The 17602-nt window shown below is 39.9% G+C and overlaps 1 protein-coding gene across 5 annotated transcripts in view; it reads right to left on the bottom strand.

Moving 5' to 3' along the window:
- RBMS3 (RNA binding motif single stranded interacting protein 3) overlaps positions 1 to 17602 on the bottom strand; it is a 723803-nt gene that overhangs the window by 49140 nt on the left and 657061 nt on the right. For all 5 annotated transcript variants that reach the window (XM_075705237.1, XM_075705238.1, XM_075705241.1 and 2 more), the window contains 2 exons: positions 15816 to 15912; positions 13175 to 13225 (listed from right to left, as the gene is read on the bottom strand). In XM_075705237.1, coding sequence (XP_075561352.1) covers positions 13175 to 13225; positions 15816 to 15912 — 148 coding nt within the window. The remainder of the gene's footprint in view (positions 1 to 13174; positions 13226 to 15815; positions 15913 to 17602) is intronic.

Below are 17602 nucleotides of genomic sequence, written 5' to 3'. Positions count from 1 at the left end.
CATAGTCTTTTCCTCTGGACTGGATGATCTTAAAGGTCTTTTCCAACCTAGACGATTCTATGATTCTAAGAATAATAAATATGGCATAATACCCGGTTACATATTGTCCCAGCTTGGCCAAGAAGATGAAAGAAAAGAGCAAGGCACAGTCTCATACTTCACTTGACACAACAGCACTCACGGCATGCTCCTACTTACTCCTTTACTTGTCTGTTGAACAAAATTATGAAAAGAGGCTCAGAGAGGATTCTAATACATTGCATATTGGGGAGGCAAGCAGATACCATCACAAACAGATCATGGCTAATCGCTATAGCCCACACTCTCAAAGTCATGACCTGTATCACTGATTTTTATCTGGAAGACAGATTTGAATGGCATTTAAAACTCCAGGAAGAATGACAAATGAACACACCTGAATATCCAGTCCCCAAGCAACGAAGTTCTCTTAGATTATGGTACTCAAAACTCCTCAAGCTCTATTCCAAAATCACTACAATGAGCTCACCCGGCTTATAGCACAAACACCTCCGACAATTTTTTCTGAATGGATGGCAGTTACATATACATTGATCTATCTATATTATCCCTGTGGAAACATCTGTGGTTACTATCCACTGAAATACAAAGCCCAGAATCTCAAAGATGGGCACATTACCTATGCAATCCCAGCAAAACATTTCTCAGTGTTATAGCCAAAACTGAACTTTGTCACCCAAGGATAAATGGTCTGGCTTTGCTACCTTGAAAAGTGGAGGCAAAACAAAGCAAAAGGCAAAACTAGTATGGAGGTCCTGGGAGCTACTCCAGGAAAGTCACACCCGCCTTTACCATGAACACTAGCATGGACTGAAGGTAGGTTTGCTGTTGTGAGTCCAAATCTGAGCATCGAGTCCAAACTCTCTTGGCAGGAGCAACATTACCAAGACTACCTTTCAAACACCATTTCCCCCCATCACCCTGCCCTAAGCAACTGTCTAAAATTGGCTCTATAGTCACCTCTTGTTAAAACCAATGTGCCCAAGGTGTTGAACACCTGTGAAGATTTAGGCTGAAATGTTATAAAATTGGATATCAAGTGGAGGTTGAAGACTTGAACTGAGTGTTACTGTCTGTAGAAGGCAGCATGAAACCAGGGGAATTGCACAGGTCTTTCCCTTCAAATTCTTGTTATTCCTGTACAGTTCCTGAGGGAAGACGTGACCTGTCACAGCTTTAGCTGTCATGATGAGTGGCTTTGCTTGCTGAACTCTGAGTGGGAGTTAGCAAGGGAGCTAATACAGTTTTGCTACTTCCACAGACACGAATCACGAGAAAGGGTGCTGCATCTGCCTGTCTACCCAAAACACTCAAAACTGCTCCCGACAAATGTCCACCCCCTCCTCTCCCTGAAGTAAGACCTGTGACAAGCACCAGGAAATGCTCATTGCATCAAATAATTCATCCCCATTTAAAATAAGTACACCTAGAGCAATCCTCTCCTTTCCACAGAAATGACATGGCCTGCCAGCAGGAAGAAATGTCAGTGGTGGAGTGCGTACAACCACATTTTTCCTGAAAGACTGCTGGTGCTCCTGGCTCACTGGAACCTGGGGTTAGCCAGGAGCAGTTGCGGCAGTGTGGGCGGACCAGCTTTACAACAGCAGGTCTCTCCCCCTACCTGCTAATGCAAAATATGCCTCTAGCCTCAACCCTGTCAGATGTGGGACATCTGTGAATGTGACACCCACCCTCTTGGCTAGAGGCAGGCGATAGACTAGTAACTTCCCAAGCTGCAAGCAGGAGTTTTTTATTGATCGCGTTAAAGAGGAAGGCTATCAAGCTGGGAGCTGACACAGACTCACATCCTGTGTGGATTGGGCAAAGAGGGGATGCATAATGATTTACAGATTGCCATACTCAAAAAGTACAAAGGCTGTTTGAAAGCAGGCTGTTTGCTGTGTGAATCATATGTAATCTTGTTGTCCCACCACGGAGATCAGTAGCAGGGTGTCAACCCTGTGACCCTCAGCTTGGAGCTGAAGAAATCATCCAAGTTATCCTAGACCAAGCCCTGGCTGAGGACTCTGCACATGTTTTTTCTCTGTGAGTTATACAGCTTTTTAGGAGGCAGAAGTAGACATCTGACAATGAGGAACCCAACTGTCTTCCTGCCTTGGGATGTGTGGGGTTTGCGGCGCGTAGAGAAAAGGTAACTTCCACTCGATTGCTCGCTCTGAAAAGCACAGTGGTGAAGGGCTACATCTGGGATTTGGGACGGATGTTAGAGACACGGGCTCTCCTGGGCAACAAGGCCTGCAGCAATGTTACAAAACCTACCAGGTAACTTATTTAAAAGGCATGGAGTGGGAAGGCTGTTCAGCAGACATCCTTTAATTGGGTACGCTCAAGGCCGTAGTCAGTAATAAGAAATAACAAATTGCATTTAAAACACGGTTAGAAGAAGTGACATTTCAACCCCTACTTTCTACCTTCCTTTTAACAACAGGCCATTTGATAAGAAAACCTACCCTGCTGGAAGTGCATCTCTCTTTGGCAGGTAGTCCTAAAAATAACCATACAGTGGTTTCACTAAATAACAACTCGGTAGTCCTTCAAAATTCTTCAGACTTTGTTGATCTGTCACTGTGTTACACAACTCATTCTTCATCAATCCACGATGAAATAGTCAAAGAATGTTCAGTATTTATACTATCATATTTCACTATTTGTTTTTGCAATCATGTAAGAAAGAGGTTGAAACCATGCTCTCAACAATGTTGCAGTTACCACTGATTCATAACAAGAAGCTTTTTGGCACACACTGTTGAATGCATGGACCTAGAACGGATTTATTCCTAATTTACACCAGTTTGAGAGGAAAACAAGGCTACAAGGTTTCAACCTGAAAACTGTAATTAAGCAATCACTCCACTTCACTCCAGTGGGACTGAAATCAGTTTAGGAAAGACACACGATTTGATCTAGATTTGCCTCTGTACTGCAAAGCTTAGGTCAATATTACATTCTTTATAAAGACATCTGAACTGAAAAGAAAGCATTTTATCTAACAGTAAAAAAGGAATGGCAAATACTGTTAGACCTGACTACATTCAATAATAAGCTATTACTTATGATATCTTGGACCTTTCTAACTTCCAGGATGTCAAATCACAGTGTACATTTAATACACAGATGTAAAAAATCTGTTAGCACTGTCTCTGCAAAAATAATTTTAAAATAATTATGTTATTAAGATGCTTCACCAGTTACAGTTGAGGAGGTGTTAATTAGTCACCCACTTACTGAGACACCTCAATAAGTATATCAGGAATGAACACAGAAGGGGAAAAAAAAAAAGACAAAAAAAGCTACATCTCGAGTCCAGAATTAAGATTCACTAAACGTGTATCTGAGAGTTTGCAAATTATATTCAAACACCTAACAAAAGGTTTTTCACATAGATAAATGAAAAACAAGGACAGAAACCAGAGCTGGGCTCCCCATGCAGTGAGGATGGGGTACATATTAAAGCTACTTCAGAAGTAGCCCCAACAGGATAAAGACCCTGCTTCAGTTTCCCACATGAGCCATCAGACAGCAGAGGCAGCTTTCTGAGAATGAGAGTTGGGGCAGAGGAATGAATACAGTCAAGGGAGATGAAAAACCCAAAGAAGTCACTGAACTCAAGGTGCGGGTGCAAGTGAAATGAGGAGCCAGGACTGGATCATCTCTACTGCAGAGCAATGCAAGAGCTGGCACACGTAAGCACAGGTCCAGTGGTCAGGACTAAAGGATATTAATGAAGACAGAACATAGATAAACCAAAGATAGAGCTACCTAACCTCATTTTTTAAAATAAAATGACCTATTTTCCAGACAAAGGACATGCAGCAGATCTAAGCTCTCTGAAGGTCAATAAAGTATTTCAGGCAGTGCTACACCAAAAATTACTAAACTTTGGGGATGAGAAAGAATTAACTAAAGAGAAAATGACAACAGGTTGTGCAAAAAGACAAGCTATACTGCTTCCATGGGAGGGTCACTAAAACCTCCATAAGGATTGTTCTCATCCAAAATTTTAAATAATGCCCTTGAATAACAAGATTTGGGGGAATTACGAAGTTGCGAGGCACATTCAGTAAAGTGGCAGATTTGAACTACCATACAGGAAGGACTGGATTAAACAGAGCAAGGCACAAATTCATGAAGACAATTAGGCTAATATGTGGTTTCCTTTATAACGTAGGAGCATTTGCTGGAAACCTGGCAGAAGGAGAAAACCTAGGTATATCAGTGAATTACAGGATGACTGCATTACTAAGGTCATGTGCACAATGGAAAAAAATATGTTACTTTACAATGCAGCAAAGTACTTCCAGCAAAGAGAAGGAAGTATTAATGCTACTGTACAAAAGGTAGGAATACTGTGAGCATTGGCTGTCCCAGAAAAAAGAATTCAAAGCGGAACAGATCCAAAGAAGAGTCATTGTCGCAGCCAGAGGTACAAAATCCCTAAGTTACTGCAAATGCATAGTGATGTTGACATAGTTAGCCTAGAAAATGAAGATGCAGGTAAGATTTTTCCCTATAAATTAATGTGGTGAACATCCGGGAGGGATAAGAGTTTCTGAAGGTAGGGGAGATGTTTGACCAAGAACAGATGGATGTAAAATGAACAGGAGCACCTTTAAGTTGGAAATTAAAAATGCAGTGCTAAGCCTCAGAGCAAAGGTGTTCTGAAACAAGTCTCCCGATAGGATTATCAAGAAGCAAAAAATCAAACTATTTAGTCAGGTTTTGGAAGGGATTATATAGCATGGTTCCTGGATACAGCAAGAATCCTGAGTCTCACAAACTGGTCACTAAGTCCTTAGAGTACATTATTATAATTTTTATGCAACTCCTGCTCTAGATAAATCATGATGTAATCATAAGTAATATATAGATTAGCTAGTTTCCCCTGCTTATGTAAATTGGTCCTTGAATACACTTGCATAACATAATGGTAATTTATGGAAGTGCTTTTGTTCTAAGGATTAGGAAGGTGCCAGAGTCTCCTTCATCAACTTATTGCTGCAGGCGTGATTCTCTTCTCATTCTCACCGTTTCACACCTATGCAATTCAATTTTCTTAAGCAAAGTTAACTCTTGATTTATACTGGTAAAAAACGGATCCAATACTTCCCTTTGTAGCTAGGACAGACTTATTTTAATATTTAACAGGAAAACCCTAAACACTAATAGTATCATTGTGAGGCTGTGTTTAGAGGCATCAGTCAAGATAGGCCCTTGTTCCACCAGACTTTTCACAAACATCTAGTAAAAGCTATTTAGTGGTATGACAGTTTTATAATCTAAATAGATGGGATTAAAAAAAAGACAAATGAGAAAGTGAGGCTGAGAAGAAAGATGTTTTCTCCAAGGTCACACAACAGATCAGTGGCAGAAGAAAAAGTATCTGTCACTAAGTGCTCTAAGCCTACCCTTTGAAACCAGTGTGAGGAAAGGCAGGCACAGGTTAAAAAAGGAGCTCTGGCTAGGATGAATATAGCTATACATTACATTTATAGCTGAACAAGTATGCATGATTTCCATTTGGAATTTGCTTCCAATAACAGTTGAATCCTCTGGGACAAAACCCCATATGAATACCATATTTTAAAAAATAGTAATACAATAATTAACTTTGCAGTTTACCCTTTGATTTTCACATAACCCCCTTCCTACTCAGTTGTATATAAAAGGATATCTTGTCAATAGCCTAAAACTTGACTTGATCCTTCACTAGCAGGAATTCACATTTACAACTTTGACAGGCTGTGCCAGTCTTTATAATTCTTATTTTGGAGTCATCATGGCTACAGTGCTGCCCTGGCATTACTCCAGTGGTATAACACAGCTGTTCCTCAGTAACACTCTTCTGGGTTCACAGGGCTGTTCCCTTCTCCAAAGCTGCCCAGTGCCTCATCTGTAATGGAAATGCTGATTTCCTGCAGTGCTGGGACGGGGTTTGGGAAGCTGAAGGGAGATCCAGGTCCCTTTCTGCTGGAGAACTGTCCTGCAACAACATCCTTTATCCTTAACTGCACTATGGAAACAAGAACCACATCTCCATCATGGGAAAGGGACCCACCACTGTGCGCAGCAGGCACCCACAGTAGATCATTCCCAGCCTTGTCACCAACTAGTGCGAAACCTCTGTGCTCCCAGAGCACAGAGATGATTCAAAGCTTTTTGCTGCCTGTGGCAGATGAAAATTGTTGCCTTTCCTTTCCACCCTCACAGAACTTGCACGTTCGGCAATTGCACTATACAGCCATCTGTGTTGCAAGTGGGCTTGTGTCCTGCTTACTACACGCATATTGTCCTAAGCCTAAGCCTAAGCCAGCGTAGCAGAGGTCTCACTGAAGAGGTTGGATAACATTAGCATCAACTGCAAGACAATGGACATTACCAGGTGAAAAATAAAAGACAGTCCATGATGGAGGATAAATTTGAGAGGGCCGTAATGCACAGCACACATACGCATGCGTAACCATAATGCAATACACATGGCAAAATATTTGATGGTGAGCTAAACTGAGAAATCATCTGACAAATTTATATCACATGCTTACCTAATTCACCACTCTGCTGAGCCCATTACTTTCTGCACACTCATTCATCTAACTCTTGGCCTATAATTAATACCATGTGCTTACGCAGTCTATCGCTCTCTACTGATCCTATCACATTCTGCCTACTTATTAATCTACCACCTGGACAATAACTAACTTGACCAGTGCTAAACAAATGAGGCATTTTTGCTCAAAGTGGCAAACACGATATATGAACCTTACAGTTTGTGTTCAGGTTTTTGACTTGGTGTAAATTTAAAACTTGATGTAAATGCAAATCTACATCCAACCAGAGATGTTACATATATTATATGAAATAAATAAATATTAGTGATTTTCAGTCTTAGCTGATGTACGCGAAGTTAGAAAAGTTAAAACAGACTGCAGGCTTTGTACAAAATTAGAGATTGATTTTTTTAAAAATGCACTTCATTCTTCCACAGAAGGTACTCTAATGTCTATTGATTAATAACTATCTTTTTAAAAAAATAGCTGCCTTTGATAAAACTTGCTGCTTTTAACAGCTGTTGTGTTAAGACTTTTCTTGACAATGAAGGCTGATGGTTAAGGCTGCATCTTTTCTGTTAAAAAGAAATCAATATTCCATAACCTCAACCAGAATTTCCTGGCTTCCAAATCTCTGGGGTACCTTTCAAATTTAGTATCAGCCGCCTTCTTTTCCAAATATCTTTTCCATTTACATTTATAGATTTGTTTGAAATATATATGTTTTTTCCACTAACGTAAATATCTTTAAAAAAAATCTTAGACTGAAGGTTTATCCATTTAGTATTCACACTATCTGTACAATACTTGAAAGAAGACAAAATTTTACTAGAACTCTTAAGCCTTTTTAGGATAAACCAGCAAAGCACAAGTTCCTCAAATGCAAGGGCTTATCTACTGGAAACACTTGTGGTTCTCCTGTCCATGTTTTCTAAGTGAATCCATATGTGGTGTGTCTTGCTGCCATCACAAAAAATGTCCAGTATGTCCAGTTTCACTAGGGGGCTCTAGCAGAGTGTCAAAAGGGGTTGGAAATCTAACTTGGATGTATCTTTTTCTGCCATTCATATTAATTTGTGTCAATTTTTACAACAGCAGAACAAATGACTGCAGCAATACTTTGATATGTTTCCAGAAGACCTGCATAACCAAACATACAAACCCCTACACATGAGTATGAGATGTAACTTGGGTGAATCGTTTACACCTACTTCCTTTTAGAGGTGTGAGCTGGTTGAGCTTGAGCACTGCTTTTCTGACCTGGGTGCTCTCCTCAACACAACAGCACCTGGCACTAAAGAGGATCGGTAAGCATGTGCTCAGCTGAGACTGAAATTACCCATTTAGGAGCAGTGAGACAACATCTATATACGGTGGGTGCTGGGTGAGAGGCAGGCAGAAATGACCTCATGCGAGCCTGCCCATCCCAAAGGAACACTGCCAATTACTGTCTTGATTATCAGAGTTATAGAATTGGCAGTCCTTGATTTTCTGCCTCGGGAAACACTGGAATTAAAATTGTTCAGCAGAACTTTGGCACTGGTATTTGGTTAGTTATTTCAACCTCTAAACTCTTTAGCCTTAAAAGTTCAAGTAAGTTCATGTTCAAAGGCTCTCTTAAAAATACACAGCTAAAAGTTAAAAGGCTAGCTGGAGATTCCAATTTCTAAGGATTATTTCCTGTTTACTTTTCATACCAGCTAGCCGAACTCTCACATTTCATCTTGGAGGCAGGACTCAACTGTCTGTAGAGGACACACTTTGTTCCCTTACACTCAAACAGGCAAATGCAAGATGGACTCCCGGCTCTATTTGCTAAAAAGGTAGAGCAACAACCCGGAGGCAGAGAAAGCCGTCTCGGGAGAGGGAGACTGAACACAGCACAAGGAACTTCTTTGTTCAAGAGCATAGGAATCAAAACACTGAAACTGCTGTGGTATTTTGGGTATTATCCAAAACAACAGAATCATTAGTGAGAAAATGAAAACTGATATATTTCAGTTGGACAGTTTGTACTTTTTATGCTACATTCATGCACAACAATCAAAAGGCAAGAATCTGGAGTCCTTACTCAGACTTGCTTCTCACCAAAGCAGGGGTTTTACACTGCTTATGAAATAAGAAACGTTTTTGTTGTTGCTTTTAAAGACAGGCAGATTACATGCAGCCATGGGCCAGAGGAAGGAAGACAGAAAAAAATAATAAGGGCGTTTGTTAAGACAGTGACCTTTCTAAAAGGGCTGTTAAAGGCTTGAGAAATGTCCAGAAGAGGAATTCTCTCAAACACACTTTATCATTATCAATAGTAGGTTTGTCCATATGCTGCTCTGCTTTCACCCTTCATGCTGCTACTGGCATACTCCTTCTTGCAGCTATTAGGCAGAAACTCTTCCAGACCGACAAGAACATCTATCTGTGCATACATGGTGATTACTTATGGTCACACAGTTTTACTTGCAAATAGAAGAGGGTAAGTGTAAAACCACTGTGCACATACAGTATTAGGGTAGAGTATTTCTGTTGGTTCACTAAAAAAATTACTTTTAGAGAGGAAGACTGTATGTATTAATTGTAGTAAAGATTTGAATGAAAAAAGTTTTACACAAATGTCATTGTTAATAAAAATGAAGAATACCTATATGTGAATTGACTTTAAATGACATGGTTTTTTCCCTGAACCATCACACAGCCTTTGGGGACTACAGGAAAAACAGACTAATATAGCAAATGTTATAAATCCCCAGAACAACTCTTATCCCATTTATGTTTTGATTCTGTCATCACTATCCATCTACCCTTATCCTGAGGCAGTAATGAAATACAAGACTTGTTTCAAGTAGGGATGAGTGAGCACTGTACTTTGAAAGCTACAGTTAACTAAACGGAGTCCAGACTGCCTGCCATCAGGGCGTTAAATGTTATGCCAATACAAGTCCAACCCCACACTGCCATAACTCTTCTGGAGCTTGTCTCCCATTACAGCTAGTGATAGGGACCAGGGCACGTGGCAAAGCAACAAAACTGGCAAATCTGAGGCATTCTTACTCAGACACAGTGCAGTCAATATGGTCAAAAAGTGGTGAAGGCTCCATTTACAAAGGGTACATTTTTCAAAAGTGTCAGAGTCACACATGAGCCTCAAGGTAAATTTGTCATCATGTTCACATGATTTGGGAATCCTGTTTTCCAAAACCCTGAAGGTTGTGCAAGCACAAAGATGTGGGAGGTTTTCACATGTGACCCTACTATGCCAGCAGAAGAATACTTTTAATGCTGTTTATTCTGAAATAGCAATGTTACCCTAACCTATTTGATATTAATTTTCCATGGCTCTTAGTATAAGGCTAGCAAAAATCACTGATAACAAAAAATAAAACCCCTTTTAAAATTGTATTTGCAGTTCCTCATTGGCATCAACCTACAATATCAAGGTTAAAAGTTACAGGGAAAATCATGACTATATTATGATATACCTGCAGGGCCCCTGACTGCCCATCTGACTTTCTCCCATTAGGAAAAGAATTTTCCTTTTTTTCTCATAGAATGTCATTTTGGTTGTTACCTGCTTTCCAGGAGATCACAAAAGTAAGAAAACAAACAAGGCTGGGGAATGGAAAGCAATATACGCAAATATTTTCCAGTTAATGTATATGTTATTGCTATCTGTTAGGGTCAGAGGTTTATGTGGTTGTAGCTAAAAAGCTACAGAAGGAATTGGAGATACAATCTTTTATTATAGTGGGTTTTTTTTAATCCACCAAGTAAACGGATACTGAAAGCACATATGCACAAACCAGGAAAACATGCTGAAATTGATATGTGATATAAAGGGAAATAAAGGAGCAACATCTCCGGCAGGCCAACCTGTTGCAGGGGATATCACTGAAGAAAGAGCATGGTAGGTGAATGAGTGGGCAGGCGGGTGGCAAAGGCGATGAGATGGGCAGGCAGAGCAGAGGCACGCAGACACAGGGTGGTGGCTCTTCCCTCCTGTCGTTAAGCTCGCCAGCCTGGGTGGAAACTGTCCTGTCTGTGCGCAGCACGCTGAATGAAAAACCTCCTTTGTCTCCTCTACAGCACGACCCTGCCTATTTTTCTGTCATGAAGGACACTACGTGGTGTTAAATTATACATAAATATCAAGTAGGACTTTCTGTCGAAAATGAAAAGCTAATCATCCAGTAACATGACTTAGTGGATACTTATAATCAAAACAAAGAATTAACCACCAGCATTTGAGCAATTCCAGCAGTGCTTTCTGTAAGAGTTCATCTCTACTCACAAAGAATAATAGAGGCTTAAAAAAACGTTCTCCTTCCTGAAGCAAGGGGAATGTAATATTTATCTGCACTGGTTTCCAGTGGGACATCACGCACCACAATCAATCATCTCATAAAATATTATGAGGTAAAGTGGTGGCAATTTAGATAATAACATGGCAAACTAAGTTACAAGAAGAAACAAAAAGCTAACTGAATTAGAAAGTTCCCAGTTTCATCAGCTCACAGGGTTACCAAAACCCACGTCTTAAATTCTGCCAACTTTATCATAATCTTTTCTTCATTTTTTTTAAGCTATGGAGGTGCCTAGAATAGAGTCTATAGTTAGGCACGAAACTACAGCAAACTTACAATGGACATAGACTCTTTATTTTCTTTCAAAACAGGCCATTAATTCTGATGTCTTTTGAGTCCTCTGTGTAGTAATTCTCTGACAAGTTTTCAGACATTTCTAATAAAGAATTCATCTCTGAAGGAAACCTGGGGAATGGTAGTTCTGCATTTTTGCTTTTATACTTCTTCAGTACTAAATGCTTCATGTCCGTTTATTTAAGAACATAATCTTGGGAAACACATGGGAAAAAATCTTTCAGTGATGAGACTGGGATTGCTACAGACAACACACGGAGGTAACCCACAATGGCAATGACACTGGAACTGAAACGTTACACCACTTATCCGCTGTCCCTCTGCTTTGCCTCCTACAAGCACACATCCCTTCATTGACACAACTCTCTGGCTGGCAATGAACGCAAATTTAACTCAGCATATTGAGGGTGCCACTCACTATAAAAGTTACTTTTCTCTTCACAGGCCTTTACCAAGGGGTAAATACATCCAATTACTGCACCAAAATACTCACTGCTTCTAGTATTGCAGAAGAATGCTTTGATAAAACTCAAACACACATATACACAAAACCTGGGATTTGTAAAGTGCTTAGGTTCTCCTTTTAGAAAGGGAGTCTTTCTGCAAGAATCAGAGATCCTTTGGCTTCCACATGTCTGATAACTCATCATATACACATATCTATGATTTCTTGTGGTTTGCAATTAAATCCAAGTATTAGAATACAGGACTGATTTTAACTGTGAGTATGTTCGATACAGCTTGTCTCCCTGCAAGGAACACAGCAGCAGCTTTCCTCCACTGAGATGGAAACTTCCACCAGGGTTTGGACCGAGGTGCAGCACCACAGTGGTGGGAATTGGGCTTCCAGGAGACAGTCTGTCCCACACTTTGGTCATTGTCTGCTGAGAAAAAACTGAAGAGCTTGCCTCCAAAGAGTTGAGGGATGTGGAAGGGGGCTTCAAACTGGGATGAGAGTCCTGTGCTACTAAATGGGTATGTAGTGTAATTATATCCATGTTGTTGTACAGCTAACTCCCACCAGGGGTACTCCATTATGAAGTCAAAATATTTGAATACAAATGTGCATAACAAACAATCCTAAACTATACACCTTCCTTTTAATTTGACCCTCCTCATATAAATCAATGTATTGATGCTTATGTGGAGCACACATTTGAATTTTGATTAATGACACTGTTAAGTGGATCCATACCTGAGAAACTGATGAAAGGTAGGAACCAAAACTAAAGCAATTTCTACACAGTGGGATTCAGTATGTTGTTTCCTTCTGGTATGTCACTAACATTTAGGCAAAGTGCATCAAAACTCTTCTGTGAGGTAAACAAAAAAAATCACCTGTGCTGCTTCTAATGAATGTTGGTAGAAGTGTAATGCAGCTTTAAGTAGTAGTTATAAATTGATGAAAGATGACAATTTACTCAGGGAAAAAAAAAAAAGAGTTGACTGGTCAAGTCATAAAGCAGATTCAGATTTCGCAGACTCTGTAAGACAGCTGTGCTTTACCCTTTTCCAGTACTTGAAATGCGTTACTGAGGCATTGAGGATCCTTTAAAGTATATAGAACTACAAAGGACTTTTTTGAGAGACAGGCATATAAGGGAGGGGTAACGTGTTGATCCTGGCAATTCAAAGTATGCAGGAATGCAGTTATCTTGCAGTCCCTGAAGCAAAGCTTCAGAAGCAACACTTTAGAGCTTGTTATTCTCTTATAATCAATGCAATTAGATAATGTATCACCCATCCTCCCTTTTTTCTATAAATCAAATGGTGCTCCTTAAAGAAGCAGAATCTTTACGGTGGAGGGCTCTTGTCAAAGGGAGCAGCTGGCTGCTCTTACATGACCTAGGACTTTAATGTGGCCGACAAGCAGAGCGAGGCTACAATGTAATTGCTGGATATAAGCAAGTATCCACTTACTGTTGGTTGCATAACATATGGTGGATGAGGCATCCATGAAGTACTCTGGACCTGCATATCAAATACTTGTAATTAGCACAGAAAAGTTTAAAACAGAACTCAACGGTTGACTTGAAAATATTCTTTCTATTACAACTATAGAGCTAATTTTGGCAAAAGACTTAAGTCATGTAACTCAACTCATTTATGCTTCATAAAGTTATTGTCTAAGGAAAAAGCTCTCAGATTTCATTCGATAATGTTTTCTACCAAAGTCAGAAGTCTAAGCGATTCACCACTTCTACGATCCACACCGTTTTATCTCATAAAGCAGTCGTCAATATTCCATGTTGTCCTATTTTTTCATTTGTATTGTTTGCTTTCGTCCATCAATATAATCATGAACATGACATCCAGCCAACAGTGCAGGAGAAATAAAATGTTCAAAGTTTATTTTCAAAAGCATCTGTATGAACTTTCAAAGGTATAACATTTTCAGAGATCCCAGAATGATTATTCCATTTTCAGTAAGAACTGCAGATCTAACTCAGAGTTTTTGAAGCTTATTCTAATTGAAAGCTTCCATGGCAAAGCTGGCTTAAGGTGACCCTGCCCCCCCAGGATCAGCTCTTACCTTGGGCACCGTGGGCTCTGTTTCCACCAGAATTCTATATGCCTCACCAAAGTCTTTCTTTGTTGTTCTGCCTTATGACTGACATGTAACAGATTCCATGGATATACCAATTTTACTAACAATTAAATACATTTCAGAGTTCTTGTGTATTTGTGGTGGCATCTCTGAGCCATAACCCCTTCTTGTGCTAAGTGTGAATGGCCCACATGCTATCATAACTCAGACTCAACCCCAAGAAATGTGTATCCCAGATTCTTTTTGTATCGGTCTAGGCACCACAACACACAGGAAGTACACAAAAATACAGCTGTGATAACAGCCATCAGTGGGCAACTCACTAGCTATCCCCAAGCTCACAGAGGTGGGCATGTGGCATCTCAGACTGAGCATGAGCAGGGATGACCAGGAGAAAACTACAAGGTCCCGATTCTCCAGATGCCCTGTGATTTTGTTCATGAAGCAAGTGGTGAGAATTAATTGTATCATTGTGTGCCTTAACACTTGTTGAAGTTTATCAAAGTAGATTTTTTGTTGAAAAGCAAATTCAGTGAAACATCTTCAGAGCCAAAACCAGCGCACACACATGGAAACACACCTCTACCACAAAATTTTCTGTTGTGAATCCCCAGTAGTTAAATTATATTAGAGCTTGTTGCTGTTCATTGCTGCCACTCTTGCACCCTTGCAGTTCCTCCTCTGTGCCAGGGCAAACTTGCTACAGAGAATGGTATGTGTTAAAAAACCCCCCAACAAATCAATGTTTTCGGTGCAAATGCATCAAACCATGAACCGATGCAATGGTTCAAGTCAGGGTGGGAGAAGGGAGCAACTGTGAACTGTGGAGCAGTGATGGGAGTAAGTGTCTGGGTGGCCCTAATTCAGTGGCCTGAATATGAGGAAGGAGGTTTGACTCTTAAGCCAGCTTTGCTACTGAGAAAAGTGCATGTGAGCTGCACTCGTATGTCTCTGGCACTGACATTCCTTTGGTGTTGCCACGTACTGAAATGTACTGAATTTATCTCACCAAAACAACTTTTGTTTGGCAAGTGTTACATAGCTATCTAAAATTAAATAACACAAAAGTAAAAGAAAATTACAAGAATCATTTATCTTTGAAGATCAAGTTTAAAACACAGTAAGTGTAAGCACCACCTCTCAGAATTACCGGTAAGCAGTAGCATACCATCTCAAAAACCGCCCCCAACAAACCAACCCTAACATTAAGAACAACCCACCACACAGCTCTGTGAGTTTGGGTAGCTTATCTCAGGTAGGACTCAGGACAGGAAGAACACTGATGCTATAGGACAGAAATAACTGAAATGGGAAAATGTATAGCCAATGATGAGCTTCAGAGTGAAGTGATATGCTCCCAGAGAACGGCTAATAACAAAACTACACAACCTGGTTTTGACTTCCATCTCAGAAAGCCAGAACATGGCAATAATTTCCCAGTGGAGATCTGTGAGGGATATGCTGAAAAGAGAAATTCTGAACGACAAAACATGGGGAGACTGAAGAAGGATATGAGGACAGTTATCCTCAAGTAACTTGCTTTGTCAGGGATTACTGGATAAAAATGAGTGCTTTTAAAGCATGCTGCTACTGGAGCAAATACAGCTGAGGTCAAAAGGTCAAAAAACATGCAGTCAACATAAATCATAAAAAGACACATTTAAAAAAAAACTTTTGGCTAATGAAAGGGAGCCAAAATGAGAAAACATTTCAATAAGAATGATAAGCTTCTGCTGTTGTCAACTGGAAATGAAGCAAAATCCTGTTTACTAGAGAAGCTGATTGAAATAAGAAAAAATTACAGTGGCTTTCATTGCTAGTGTAAAGAACGCAGGAAACTCTTCAAACCCTACACCAAATGATACCTGAATACTACTAGAAAGCCTTTTGTTTAAAGTGTGACTCAAGAGCGCAAGCACTCACACAATTTTCTGTGCTATATACTCTGCCTTCATCCACATCCAAAACATAATTAACTGGGAAACATAGTAGACAAGCGCAAATCTGACGTACCTGATATGTAGAGACAGGGGAAGCAGCAATGAATGGCGTGATTGATGTCTGTGGAATCATGCGGTTTGTTGGAATACTGTACGGTGAGGAATAAAATCTGCAAACAAAGAACAAAAGCGAGATTTTTTGAACCTTTCGACTGCTAGGCTCTGACTAACTAATTCACTGCCTCCCAGGCAAAGACAAAAAGAGTCTACACAGGTAATTATGTCCATCTATTTCCAAAACCACAATAAAAAAGATGTGATGGCTCCACTGAACAGATCTTGAAAATGGAAAGGAGGAGGAATATTTACACAAAGCGTATTTTTTTCACTTCAACTAGCAGAAATATAGAACTTCACGATACAAGAAGTAATTATGTGAAATGCAAAGACAGCTGATTTTCCAGAGTGCTAGCTAGCGAAAGGAAATTTCTTACGCGATATTGAAGACAATATTACTGATTTCATTTTTACATGCAGTACTGTTTTCTTTTCAGATCTTAATGCTTCAGCGCTGAGAATAACACATTCCATATACATGCCTGAATTATTTTATTAAGGGATGGCTACAAAAACTCTGGCTGAAATTTTCATATTCCTCTAGGCAGAGCACAAAAACCCCACCTTTTGGTGAAGTGTATCACAAATGCCCCAGGCAGCACTGAGAATCTCAGATTTAGTTGTTTTTATTGCCACTGTTGCATGCTATGAACAGAAGTTGCACTATCTCTTGCTTGATGGTAATAGATGTTACATTTCTTCTCCTTCCCTGTCAGTTACTGATTATTGATAATATTATCACTTGGAAAATATCACTACTGGTGGATCATGTAAGTACGTAATATGCATGTGTTTGCAAAGATTTTTGCATTTGTCCTCTTTTCAGTTTTACCTGCAAGCCAGAAAAAAAAAAATGCTTAAAAAAAGAATGTGGTCTTACAGCTGTCAAAATGCTGATATTTTGGACTCTGAGAGAGAGAAACACTCCTGTGCAGTGTTCTCTTGTCCAATTTAAACGCCATGCAAATCCTTCTCATATAGCGTGCACCAATCTACAAGTAACAGAAGATTTTGCTCATATGCTCTCTCTGTAACAGTAAAGTGGATTACATTCCCTGTCTTTTTGTGTTTTTTTTCTCCCCACGCTGAGGCAATCAACAGTAGTTTTCCATGAGAGCCATGCAACAAAAAAATCATTACTGGTGTTTAAACAAGTGCTCTATTTCCTGATCACCCTGGCATCCCAGATTTAGTACTAATCAGTCTAGTTCAGACTGGATGCATTCATTCTGGATGCAGGCTCAAATAACCACCGACTTCATCCAACCAATAGCCTCAGAAAAACAGGCTGCCGTCTTTGAAGGCCGGGCGGAAACATTCAAAGTTGGGAGGGGAGAGGGAGACAGAGAGGCAATCATTTGTTCTCTCTATTCCAAATAAGATTTTAAAATGCCAAAAGCAGCAGGTGGCGTCTGAGTGATTTTTTGTTTAACAGAAATATATTGCTATTTTAGGAACATTTATCTGCCCTTACAATGCTCGCACAGAGACTATTTTAAAACTGTGCCTTCGCCCAATTTTATATATATATATCCTATTATGAGAACTCAGAGGCATTTGTATTGCACTGGTTGTATCAAACGTTAAGGTCATACAACACTGGGGGGGGAAAGGATTTTTACGGCACTAGCTGAGTTCATCTATGGCATTAGCACAATGCATATGTTATCTAAGGCCTGTTACAGGGGTCTTCAACCAGCTCGAGGTTAACCAGGAATCACTTTGGCTACGCTGTTGCTAAGT

This window comes from Pelecanus crispus, chromosome 2 (genome assembly GCF_030463565.1).
Source record: "Pelecanus crispus isolate bPelCri1 chromosome 2, bPelCri1.pri, whole genome shotgun sequence".
Taxonomy (NCBI): Eukaryota; Metazoa; Chordata; class Aves; order Pelecaniformes; family Pelecanidae; genus Pelecanus; species Pelecanus crispus.
This window is presented reverse-complemented; position numbering and strand designations above follow the sequence as displayed.